This window comes from Lactuca sativa, chromosome 4 (genome assembly GCF_002870075.4).
Source record: "Lactuca sativa cultivar Salinas chromosome 4, Lsat_Salinas_v11, whole genome shotgun sequence".
Taxonomy (NCBI): Eukaryota; Viridiplantae; Streptophyta; class Magnoliopsida; order Asterales; family Asteraceae; genus Lactuca; species Lactuca sativa.
The window spans coordinates 33,817,196-33,831,085 of NC_056626.2; the positions used below are offsets into that span (position 1 = coordinate 33,817,196).

The following is a 13,890-nucleotide window of genomic DNA, read 5'->3' on the forward strand; positions in this document are numbered from 1 at the left end:
GTTCATAGTATGTTGCCTTTACTTGAAAGACATAGATCCTCAATAGGTTGCATGTGCCCTAATTATTCGAATTGTTTGAATGTTTTCCACTTAGTGCATAAATTTTTTGTAACCTATGTTTTCCATCAAAAAGCTCTTTTAATAGGTGTTGAAATACCTTTTCTTTTTTCTAAATCCAACATTAGCTTCATATGACAACTCGACTTCTTTCACTTGTGACTCAGCTTTCTTCATACGCATCTTCTAATCGTTTCATGTTAAGTTCGTCGGTTGCTGTTGTTTTAAATCTCAGCACCTAAACAACATGATGAATCAAATCAATTGATCATTAATTACTCCCACACATGTCGATCAAAAAAAACCAAAATGACATTATCTAATATAGTAAATCTGTCTAAAAACAACATGAATAATAAAAAAAATAAAAAATAAAAAAAACCCTTTTTTCTTTCTAAACAACAAAAATCGAAAATTGAGTACGTTAATAAAAAAAACAACATGAATAATAAAAATCTTACAATTGTTCATTACAATGGACATTTCATAAATTACGACAAGAAATTGAGTACATTAATCACACACACTAAATCTAGAAAATCATACACAATTGTTCGTTACAGTTGTTCACACACAATGGACCTCTTCTGTTTGATTGTTTCTTTGAAATTTCGAAAATGACACACAATGAACAACAAGAATCGCACACACTAAATCTCGAAAATCACACACAATTGTAAATTACAAAATCATTACAATTGAGTACTAGATTACCTTTTATATCAAGCAAATATGCTCTAACTCTAGAATATGATCCTTGTCGGGTTTCACCGCAAAAGTTACACTTAAATTTCCAACATCCTCCTACTCCAAAAAGTTTTTCCAGTTTAGGCACATAGTCCCACAACGGAGGTTGGTCTGATGAAGTTGATGATCCTTATGTTTCTTGAGAAGCCATAATCGATTGGTGAATGGGTAATTGGTGATCGTCAGAAATCAGAATTGGAAAATGGTGAATGCAAAAACCAGAATTGCAGAATGGAGAATAGTGGTTGATCGACGATCGTCTCTAATCAACGATACAGTAGTCGACATTCTTTTAGGGGATTGAGTAATACGGATTATGTATTGTATAGCCTAGCCCATTAGACTTTTTTGGAGTTAAACTTAAAAAGCCAATTTGAAAAACCTAAAAGAAAATAGAAACGTTACAGAAACTTCACCAGATACTTCACAGAAACGTTTCTGCCAACCGGATACTTCTCAGAAACGTTTCCAAGGCGTTTCCAAGCCGTATCCATTTCCCAGGAGTTTCCGATACGGGAACAGCACCCTAAGAGGAGTTTTCGTGCATTATAGTTTCTAGCTGGATTTTGTAAATGGCTAATTTTTAGTTTTGGTTCCATGATTTCGAGTTTTTCAATGCATTTATGCTTCAATTCAATTTTTGGTTCTTTAAAGGGGTTTTTTTTTCATTACAAAAAGAAGTTTGATATACATAAAAATTTATAACATGCATTTTGTGTTTTCTTTTCAGGTTGTATATATATTTTGTATTTTATCATGATATAAAATCTACATTTTGTAACTTGTGTTATCGGTCAAGCATCAAAATAGATTGGATACGATGAATTTGGGAATTTAAAAGAGTAGAAAGTACGTACGTAGCACTTGTCATAGTATTCATAATCAATCCTAAAAGACATCTAAACAAATTCAAAATAGACAATAACGGCATTGTGCTTTAACAATCCTTATATTTTAACAATTCAACTGACATCACTAAAGACTTAATTTGCCTTCACAGGTAATTTTTTAGGGCGTTCGATAATGAACTTGGCTGATGTTGATGCACGTGGAAATGGCTGTAGTACCAAATCTTGTAACATCTTAACTTCTATATCAACAGAAATAGAATTATCAAGCTCTATTCGTGCTTTCTTAAGCAGAGGCGACTTAGCCATGATGAGCTTCACAAACTCCATTTCAGGAGCATAGTTATGGAAATTTGTAATCTCCAGTTCTCTAAGATGATCCAAGTTGAGCCCCGAATAGTCTTGAGGATCAAGAAAACTCGTATTGAAAGTTTGTCCAACATAGCGAAGCATCTAATCAGAAAACATGTCAAAATTGTCAATAAAAATATGAGTATCTATTACCAAATGTGATTACATATAGTTTTCCTTTACCTTAAATTTAATCTTCTCCAAATTTGGGGAGCTGTTGATCACACAGAGAGTGGATGAAATCTCATCTTGTTTACCAAAACATACTTGAAGAACAAGTATCCTCAAGTAGACTAGTGGAGTGTGGAGCTTTTGTGACATAACACCTGCATAGAAGTCCTTTAACCAGATCCCATAACATTAATTACTGGTTAAAACAAATATTCTTTGCATGAGATGAAACAACCAAGTTAAGTATCAATGTATTACCTTGTTATAAAACCTAGAGATGTTCACAGCTTGAACTGAAGGTAAACACTTAAACAAGTCAACAAATGTACACTTGTTGTCTCCTATAAAGTCTGTAACATAACGTCCAATCTGCATAAATACCTTTTTGTAAGAAGGTTTTTAATCTACGAAGGTACATAAAACGTTATATGGACTTTATTTACCCATGTAAATTCCTCAAGTAGTGGGCAACTGATAAGGAATCGCTGAAGCATAGTGGCATTGATGTCAACCTCGACAAATATCAGGCTCTTCAACATACTAAATCCATTAAACATTGATGGGATCTCAATTACACAATATTTGAGAGATAGGTGTTCTAATCCATGTAATGAAAAGAATGAACACGGTAACTTGTAATATCCATCATATCGATAAACTTCAAAAATGAATTTCTTGATATTCTTGCTCCGTGAAAGATGAAGTATTATCTGGTCAATCTCATTAACAATTTCTTCATCAGAGATATGAATATAGAGTTCCGATATCGGACCCTTGTGTAGCAACAAAACATGGAATATGGTAATCACAAGCTTATATTTTTTGACTACTCCCATATCAGATGATACATTAATGAGCCTGTCATCAAATACAAGTTTTTGCATGCCTGTCCAGCAGTACCTACATCTTTTTGACAAAACGCTTGTCCTCAATGCATCTCTGATTGGTATAAAAGTCAGAATTTTTTCAATTATATCATCAGGGAGACTGCTGATTCTATCCGAACTTTGGCGTTGATGATCTTTCATCTCTTAACATTAAGGCTGGATACTTCACAAGGCTGTAAATTAAGTAGAATGAAATATGAATATTTGCTTCAAACGTATATGAACTGGTTACTTCAAACCAAGATAAAACTAATAGAACGAGAAGACAAATATACAGATGAAAAACAAAACATGCACATACTACCTGTCTATCCCTTAGAAGCATTATATAATTGCTATAGCATGCAATAGGGTTAAACTTTTGCCTTTTTTTTTAAACAACATAACGTCAACCAATCTCTACCTTTTCGAACCCTAGGTACACACTTTCATTTCCTACAGTAACCAAAAGAAAAAAAAAAAACAGGTTTTACCTTGAATTTCGGTCCACAGAATAAGGCACTGCCTCCAGCCACTGCTCCTATGGTCTCCCTCTTCTCGATATATCTTTCTCTATCTATCTCCAACCTCGATCTTCTCTTCTATACTTTGCGTTTGTGGTTGCCGGCTAGAAACCCCGAAACACCCAAATGCTCTCTTTCCTTCCGATCGACTACTCTCCACCCTCTGGTTTTCTCTGAAATTGGTAATACGTATCCGATCTCCGTTCCATTTAGGTTTTCTTTGATAAAATTTATTTTTGATTTAGGAAAACGAAAAAGAAATAAAGGGATCTAAGGCCTATAATTATTTGGGAGAATTTCATTTATATTCTTTTTTTAAACATTAAAATATCATATTTATCCAAATTAATTTCTAAATATTATATATATCCTTTATATACTTCAAAATATCATATTTGCCCAAATTCTAATTTTTTAATATTTTAAATATTCTATAATGATTTTAAATTCGTATTTATATAACTTGACTATTATACCCCTCTTGTAAATATTCCCTTTTATAAATTCTAGAGTAAAGTAATTAAAATTGATTTCTTAAACCCTCGTTGTTGGTCTCCCCTAATCCCTATCGGCTGTTTTCCTGCACCTGGTTACAATACGGTTACAAGATGTTATATTTGACGATGATAGTAGACATAATCACATAGAGGTATAAAAAAGAAAAGGACAAAATGGGGTGTTGTTAAACACACCCAAAATGTGGGTCAAAACCACTTATTAACTAAAGTCAAAACCACCATATATAAAACCCAAATTGATATGATGTATTGAGTCAAAGAAATGACGTCTCGGTTTTCTAAAAAATTAAGGGTAATTCTAAACCCACGAATTGAATTCCAAATGCATGAAGACACGATTGATTTGATATACATCACTTAACAAAGACAAAATTGCAAGAATGGTCCATGTGGTATGTCGAAAATTGCCACTTTTGGCCAAACAGGTTTGGACTAGCACCAATGGTCAAAACGTTTCCATTTTATTGCGAGTTTGGTCCATTTTGGTTTAATTTTTTCTAAAATGACGATTTTGCCCTTTGTATTTATTTTTTCATTTTTTTATTACAGAAATAAAAAAAATAAAAAAAAAGAATTACCATCTCTCTCACTCACACACACATACATTCTCTCTTTCTCTCTTTCTCTCTCTCTCTCTCTCTTGTTTCTTGATTACCACCGGCCAAAGAAAAAGACATCGGCGGCTGCCACCGACCTAGGCTGCCCCTCAGTCTCCTTCTGGTCAGGTAGCACCAACCAAACACCCGCTTCGATCGTTGCTGCCCTCCCTTTGAACCACGACAGTCGGCGACGAGAGAAAGGAGATTGAGATTCGAAGTAAGGGTTTCTCGGCGGCTAGGGTTTTCAGATGGGTTTGTCCTCTATTTCCGCTGCTCCGATGACGACTTCAACTCTACAAATCCTACATGGAAGAACACGATAACAAACCCGAATTAGTATGTCCCTCTTTTTAAGTCAGTTCTTAACAGGTCTCCCCATTTCTCAGATCTACATACACTCCAGATGTGACTGACGAAGGAGACGAAGGTGAAGCCGGAGAAACCCTTTCTCTTTACGGAGGTTTGTTGATGGCGGCGACAACTTCCTCTCCCTAGATTTTCAGATTTGTTGTGGTGATTGTGTATGTGTGTGTGTTTAATATCGTTGGTCTTTTTCGAGTTTGTGGGTGTGTCACATCGAACCCAGATGTCTCAGGTTGTAGCGACGCCGGATCTGGATCTATGGATCTGTCGTCCTCCCTAGTTTTTCAGATTTGTTGTGGTGATGGATTTTGCCAAAATATCGATGTTGGTGGTGGTGTTGAACCGGTGGCGACGGTTGCCGGAAAATCCAACTGGTGTTGTTGGTTACCGGAAAATCCGGCTGCTGTTGGTGTTTGCCGGAAAATCTGCCTGCTGTTTGAACTCATGCAATGGAGGTGGTAGAAGAGAGGGAGAGAGAGAGAGAGAGAGAGAGAGAGAGAGAGAGCATTTTTTTTCTTTTTTTTCTTTTCTTTTTTGATTTTTGTAATAAAAAAAATTGAAAAAACAAAATATAAAGGGCAAAATCGTCATTTAAAACCAAAATGGACCAAACTCGCAACAAAATGAAACTTTTTGGACCATTAGTGCTAGTCCAAACCTGTTTGGCCCAAAGTGGCAATTTTCGACATACCACAGGGACCATTCTTGCAATTTTGTCCTTAACAAATTTGACTATTTTTAATAATATTAAATTGAATTTGCATCGGCTGTCGTTAAAAATTAAAGAAGATGTAAGTTTTCAATTCAATACCTTATATTTGTATTTATTTTCAAATCAAACTTTACACTTTTTAAAACTTAGGTTTATATATATATATATATATATATATATATATATATATATATATATATGTATATATATATATATATATATATATATATATATATATTGTAGACTGTGATTAGTTTCTAGATTGTACTTCAAAATATTTAATCTTTTTTTTAGAGACATCATAATCGCACATATACAAATTTGCTAAATTAAAAAAAAAAACAATTTTTTTATTTATAGAGATCTTAATAATTATTAACAACAAAACATAAACTTGATTTTACTAATTATCAAATATTATAACTGTAGAATTGTTACAATTACTATGTGTTGCAAATAGAGAAATGTAGGAATTCAGACGAGCAGCATAAACAGTTTCCCATCCAGCAGCCGTGATGATCTATTGTGACGCCAAAGTGGCAAAATAATAGGCATTGGATATGCTCCGTGTAAATCAACCTTCACATAATGATCACCTCTAACAAGAGCAATTACAACAACTCTATAAGTTGAGATGTCTTGGGACCAAGTCATCGTGGAAAACATGTTGATGGACTATCTTTGCTTAGAAAAATAACTATTACACTATACTTGTTAGCAATGAGAAAGCTAGTGACCGACATAATCAATCAACGATCTTTTGGCGCAAAACGTGATCCATTGAAATTCAATGAGTGATGTATGTTGTTTAAATTGTAATAAAAATTTGTGCGTACTCAGCTGGGTCTTCTACCAAACGTTCGCATTTTAATAATAATAATAATAATATTAATAACTAGAAAAGATTTTACGGCGTTGCCGGGGTCGGAAGGTACTGCTTTGTAAAGTAAAGTAGCATGTTGAATTGCATTGAGATAATCTAGTAAATGAAGATAAACAATGTGATCTAATTACATAAGTAAAGAAATCTAAATCATTATTTCTTGCAATAAATGAGGAAAACAAAGAAATGGTATCACAAATTGAACTTTATTGCCATGTATGGCAGTGGTCAGAAAACCAATCCGGAAAATATATACCGTTGCTTTTTGTCCGTTAATGTGAGGGTAATTTGGTCTTTTCAGGTAGTAGGAACTGAATTTGTCACCATGGGTAAACCATATGGACCATTTATGTAATTTTGGCGGTAGTGGTGGTGGTGGTGATGACAGATGGTGGGTGGGTTTATGATATTGGGTCTTTAAGTTACTCTATATTTATGGTCCTTTAAGTTACTCTATATTTACAATAAATATCATATATTTATTTCAGTGCGGTGTAAATAAATACCACTACGATCAAATCAAAATAAAGTACCAAGTGGACGTCCGCGATTGAGTACTCAAACAAGACCTATTGTTCCGCCTAATCAAGATCCAACAACTCAATATCCTCGTAGACATATTTTTGCGACGTCTATGTCAGATTATAGAGGGTCTAATCAGTTTGATTTAAACCAGGAACCAGAGAGGCACAATACATTTTCATTTCAACAACCTTCAACATTTTATTCAAATTCACTTATGAGTGAAATTCCAAATGAATTTCATCCATATGTTACTAACATTGAAGATTGGGGACGATATGCAATGATTTTTCAGGATGATATAAATAAATTATTGGCATCAAATTCGCTCAGTATTACGCAAAGAGTTATAGTCAAAATTATTGGCATCAAAACACGTAGGTGTATACGAGACTGTTTATGTGAGTTATCTTACTATACTATGTATTACAATATATATCCATGTATGTTAAGGATAGAGAGCTAGTAGGGTAAAAGTATACTCTTTATATGCTTTAAGTTATTAAACCCGAGTTATTGAGTAGCGCCGAAAATATATTTTATATGTGCTTATTATTACTATACTTGAACTAGTAGAATAGTGTTGAAAGTGTACTCTCTATGTGTTTAAATTTTATTATATTTAAGTTATTACGGTTAAGTTAGGGGTATATGATATTTTGGGAAAACTCACTAAGCCTCGGCTTACAGTTGTTGAATAACTATTTTTCAGGATGTTCTTTTGATCGTGGAAAGGCTCCAACATGATTGTACTCACATCGAAAAAATTAATAATGTTTTTAGACTTCCGCTAAAAGTCTCTTTAATGTTTAATAAATGTATGACAATGATATTTCAATAAAAATGAGCTTTTGTACATATTTTCTATATGTTTAAAAAAATTGTGTTGAAAATTAGGACGTAACATTATGCCGGGTACTGGATTCCTCATTGCTAATAATATGGTGTAATCGTCTGCTTTTTAGACAAACAAGGTTCGTCGACCTGTTTTCCGCTTTGGCATGACCCGCGAGACATCTCACATCACAGATCTATTGTTATTGCCTTCGTTTATAATTGCTATTACGTAAAAGTTGATTTACAAGAATCACATCCAATGTCTACAGTTTTGTCACTTTGACGCCAACACATATCAGAACGTGCCGCTGGATGAGAAGTATTGTATAATGCTCGACTTAATGCATATATTTCACCGAATGCACCATGTAATAATTGTTATATTTATATAGTTGATGTCCCTGATAATTAATAAAATTAAAATATGTCAGTGTTTGACAAAACGGTGGTAAATGAAAATGAAAATTTTATTTATTATAGTTGTGAAAAAAATATCATATTATGTTTTTTTATTGTTCGTTTAATTGTTTATGATCATTATTTATCGTTAAATGTTAAATGAACAAATATGAACAAATCTATATTCATGTTTGTTAGGTTCGTCTCACAGCCCGATTGATATCATTAATATTAAAACTTAAAAAAAATTAAAATATTATATGAAAATTCCTACAATAAAATTGAGATATTATACAAAATAAATTCTATAGGTATACAAAATAAAATTGGAATATTATGTTAATTCTTATTATAAAATATTTCATAGTTGAAGGTAAAAAATTATAAATTTAATATATGTTAGAGGGTTATAAATGAAAGTTTTAGTAAATTGGTATAACAATACCAATAATTTATTTACAGATTGTTACTTTACTGTACACAATATAATATGTCGATTTAATAAATAATCATCATTTAAAATCCCATCAAATTGGGTTAATTAAAGTCAAATTGGTTTTTGATCTTTACAATGGTTTTTTTCGGGTGTATTTAGAATCCCCCGACAAAGTGTATCGTTCATATGGGAACGTAAGTGAAATTGCTCAGGTAAAATATTTGCGTTCACACTAGTCATTCAGTCATTAAAGGAGCATGTGTTTATGTCATAGATGCCGTTAAATGCATGGAGATAATTGCAAAAAGAGATTTTGTGGGTTCATGTATAAATAATACTGATTGATGGTTTTCATATTTGTTGTTGACACCACCTAATATTGAAGGGTTTAAATTAATCTTGTCACATGCTTTAACTTATAACAAAGAGTGGCAGTATATGATGTTTAAATGGATACATAAGAAATGTTCGATAACCCTTTAGTTAGTGATAATTTGCTACGGTATTTTGAAAGGGAAGAAAAAAATCTAAACATGCACCGTGTTTGTTTTCAATGGCGAACAATTTGAGGAACAAGTAGACGATAGGGATGAGCGGAGACCTGCAACGGCCAATAAGGGTTAAGGAAATAGATTTGAGATATATTATTAAGCTTATATTTATAAAGGGTATAATAGTCAATCGATAAAAATAAGAATTTAAAATTATTATAAAATAGTAAAAAATGTTAAAAATAAATATTTGGGTAATATGATATTTTGATAGTTTATAAAGGGTATATACGATATTTATAATTTGCCCAGGATAAATATGATATTTTAATGTTTAAGAAGGGTATATATGAAATTATTCCATAATTATTATACAGAAAGCTGTATAAAAGTCGCATATAGAATTAGGGGATTTATGTGGAAAAGTCAAGTTATTTTAAATTTTTTTAATAAAGACCTAAAAGCTTTTTTTTTATGAACCGAAATGTTCCGATTTTTCAACATTTTGTCCATGTTAACGAAAAAATCTTGTTTTTATATATTTTAACAGGAAATTACAGGTTATGTGATTTTCTAAAATAATATGACTTTTTTGTTCAAAAAAACTTTCAGGAATTTATAAAAAAATTTCCCAAAATAATAGGATTTTTACGCATAAAACCTATAGAATTACGGAAAACTCTATAAAAGTTTTTAGATGATAAAAAACTATATAAAAGTTTGTATAAGTTTCATAATCAATTTAGTTTTTATATATTTTTTATTCACTTCAGTTTTAAAAACGACAATTATATTAATTTTGAACTTTTTCACATGTCAACATATCATTTAACTTTTAAAATTTATATTTTTGGCGTAGATTTTAAATTTTTTTTATAAATTTGGTCCAAAAGTTATACTTTTAGTCCAAATTTTAAAATTTTATTAAGAATTGGTTTTAAATTTATTTGTTTACATCTTTTTTTCCAAAAAAAATATTAAAATATGTTTTATTTGCAAAAAAATATATTTTCAAAATAATATTTATACAAAAAAACATAATTTCATATAAAAAAAATCTTCTTTTTTCTATATGAAAACTTTGTTAAAAAACTATTTCTAAATGCAAAATACATATATAAAAAATTTTTAAAAAACAATTTTGTATGCCAAATACCTATTTATAATAACATTCTTTCTTGTTTTAAATACCTATTTATAAAAATGTAGTTATATAAAAATATGTGAAATAAACTAATCTAAAAAATACATTATTATACACAAAATATATATATACAAATCCATTTTTATATAATTTTTTTTACATAAATGGATAAAAGTTCGGTTTTATAAAAAAAATGTATACAAACATGAATTTATAAAAAAATTATCAAACACCTATTTTATATTAAATACATTTATATACAAACACATTTTTATAATATATATATATATATATATATATATATATATATATATATATATATATATATATATATATATATATATATATATATATATATATATATATATATATATATATATATATATTAAATGATTTCCATAATTATATGTATATTAAATGATATATCCATAATTATAATTTTTTATGGAAACTCATTAACTTCATCATTAATATAAGCAATAACATTCTTTCAAATTGAATTCACATCTAGGTTTTCATGTATGGGTTCGTATTTGGTTTCATGACTCACTTACTCAAAATACAACAAAGTTATATGTAACATAGAGAACGAGAGTGTATTAGAGCAGAATGAGAGTTTATTCTAGAAGAATTAGAGTATATTCTAATAGAATGATAGTGTATTATGCTAGAATAAACTCTTGTTCTTCATATTCTATGCAACTTTGTTGTATTTTAAATGAGTGGGTCCATAAAAAACACGAACCCATACATGAAAACCTAGATGTGAATTCCTTTTCTAAGAATATTATTGTTGACATTAATAACGAATTTAATTAGTTTCTATAAAAAAAAGAATTATAATTATGGATATTATGTAATATACATTTATACAATTATGGAAATAATTTAATATTTATCTTTATTTAATTAAATAATTATTTAATTTTACTAAATTTCTATTGGCGCATTTTATCACATAATAAATGTAAAAAATACATGAACCTACATTAATTATATATATATATATATATATATATATATATATATATATATATATATAGAGAGAGAGAGAGAGAGAGAGACATACACAAACATGTATTTCATGGTAACGTATTAATATATATATTTGTATGCATACAAATTGGTGTTCGTGTATATATATATATATATATATATATATATATATATATATATATATATATATACACGAACACCAATTTGTATGCATACAAATATATATTAATACGTTATATATATAGTTATATATATATATATATATATAACTGTTGAGAACCAAATAATTTGTGAGACCTTGTGAATTCATAATCAGCTAATTATTTTTCAAAACCAAAACACAAATCTTCTCCAAATGGTGCTTCTAAGCCATATCTAGGCTAAAAAAGGTTGATGTTTTTTTTTTGGAGATGTAGATTTATACACAATCAGCAGTCATATGTGTTGGACTAAGTTTCTAAGCCTATAACTACATTTGGTATATACTTGAATTAATAGTAGCATAGTCCTTTTGAGTTGCCCTCATACTAGTAACCAGACATGATGATTTTGGAGAGAGAGGTTAAATTTATTATTTGATTAATAAATTGAAATAAATTATTTTTTAATATATTATGAAAATAATATATGAATTAGAAATCATATTATTTAATTAATATTTAATCAAAAATTAATTTGGAATTAATTTTGGGATTAAATGAATTAATTAAAAGTGCAAGGGCTGTTTGGTTATTTAGTGAAAGTTGAGGAAAGAAGCCCATGGACCTCACTGGATGCGGTGGACTAAAATAACTTGGGCAAACCCATTGAATTTTGTCCAAGCCCTTTGCATAAGGAAGGAAATAGGCTACTTGGTCATCAAGCAAAGAGATTAGGATTTCCTCCTTAAACCCTACCTTTGGCACCAAGCCACCTCAACTATATAAAGCCCTCCCTAGCATATAACTTCTTCCATGCCTTCCTCTAACAGCCTTAGACGAAACCTTGGCTCCCTCCCTCTCTCTCTCTTTCTATAGATTTCCTTTTACTAACTTGGGTGTGAACCATTAGAGGCACGATACTTGTGGTGCTTGCTTCCAAGAGTTTTTCAAGAAGGTTTTAATTAGATATTTACTACAATAACTAAAAGGTATGTTTACTAACCCTAGATGTAAATTTCGATTATAATATAGGGCTCCTAGGATTTTCCTTTTAATGTTCAATACTTGTATGCTCAATTAGATAAAACATAAATCAAAACAATTAGGGATGCATACACACATATGATTTTTTGTTATGCTTAAAGCCCATCAATATGGACTGCTGATGAGCACAATCAGCAGTCCATATGACTGTTGAATGTGCACATCAATAATCTATATAATTGTTGATTGTACATACATGCAAATTTCCAAAAATGAATAAAAAAATTGTCAATTTTTTTATGTTAAATATGGCTTAAACGCACCATTTTGAGAAAATTGATGTTTTTAGTTTTGAAAAATGATGAGTTGATTATGAGTGTGCGTGTGTGTGTATATATACATTTTTCACATAACTACGCTTTTATAAATAGGTATTTAATATATACTTTTTTTATAAATATATATTTTGCATACAAAAAGGTTTTTATATATGTATTTTGCTTAAAAATGTTTTACAAAAAGTTTTTATATAGAAAAAAGAAGGGTTTTTATGTTAAAATATCATTTTGAAAATATTTTTTTTATAAATATGGGTTTTTATATGAAAATGTGTTTTTGTAACATATATATTTAAAACATATTTTAAAAAAAAAGATTTAAAAAAACTAAATTTACGATATATTCGTCACAAAATTTTAAAATTTGTGCCAAAAATATAATTTTTGGACTAAATTTGTATGAAAATTTAAAATTTAGGCCAAAAGTGTCAATTTTTAAAGTTGGATGATATGTTGCATCGGTAAAATGGTCAAAATGAATATAATTGATGGTTTTTGGGACTTAATTGATATATATATATATATATATATATATATATATATATATATATATATATATATATATATATATATATATATATATATATATATATATCGATTATGAGGTCAATACATAAGAATTTTTATAGAGTTTTCTCTGCATACTTATGCCAACTAGATTCTTCTCAATCACATATAAACTATAGGTTACAATTTAATTAGAGAAAAAATCATATTATCCTTTTCATAATTAATATAAAAGTTTAGGGACCTACAATCGTGATCTTTAACCATTTAAAACAAAAAACAAAAGTTGGTTCGACTATAATTATAATTACCTTTATGTAATATGATAACAATTACCTTATGTTATATGATATCATGAATGTCTATCACACAATTAGACAACTATAAAGAAGATAACATGCCCCTCTCTTCGTGATTAAATATGTAATGTCTGATAATAGGTTTATAGTCCAGCGGT

General features: G+C 29.7%; 1 protein-coding gene across 1 annotated transcript; it reads right to left on the reverse strand.

The window, feature by feature from the left end:
* Positions 1–1,644: 1,644 nt before the first annotated feature.
* Positions 1,645–3,813, reverse strand: LOC111896488 (F-box/FBD/LRR-repeat protein At1g13570). The gene is made up of 5 exons (XM_023892475.3): positions 3,535–3,813; positions 2,618–3,234; positions 2,433–2,543; positions 2,187–2,342; positions 1,645–2,105 (listed from the first exon to the last, which is right to left on the reverse strand). The coding sequence occupies exons 2-5, from the start codon at positions 3,200–3,202 to the stop codon at positions 1,788–1,790; spliced, it is 1,170 nt and encodes a 389-aa protein (XP_023748243.1). The 5' UTR covers positions 3,203–3,234; positions 3,535–3,813; the 3' UTR covers positions 1,645–1,787.
* Positions 3,814–13,890: the final 10,077 nt, after the last annotated feature.

Bases quoted from the DNA above. Each gene is read 5' to 3' on its own strand.
- LOC111896488 (XM_023892475.3), bottom strand. From the start codon at position 3,202: ATGAAAGATCATCAACGCCAAAGTTCGGATAGAATCAGCAGTCTCCCT. The intron at 2,544-2,617 runs GTAAATAAAGTC...GTATTTATGCAG, and splicing joins TACTTGAGGAATTTACATGG to ATTGGACGTTATGTTACAGA. The intron at 2,106-2,186 runs GTAAAGGAAAAC...TTTTCTGATTAG, and splicing joins TGGAGAAGATTAAATTTAAG to ATGCTTCGCTATGTTGGACA.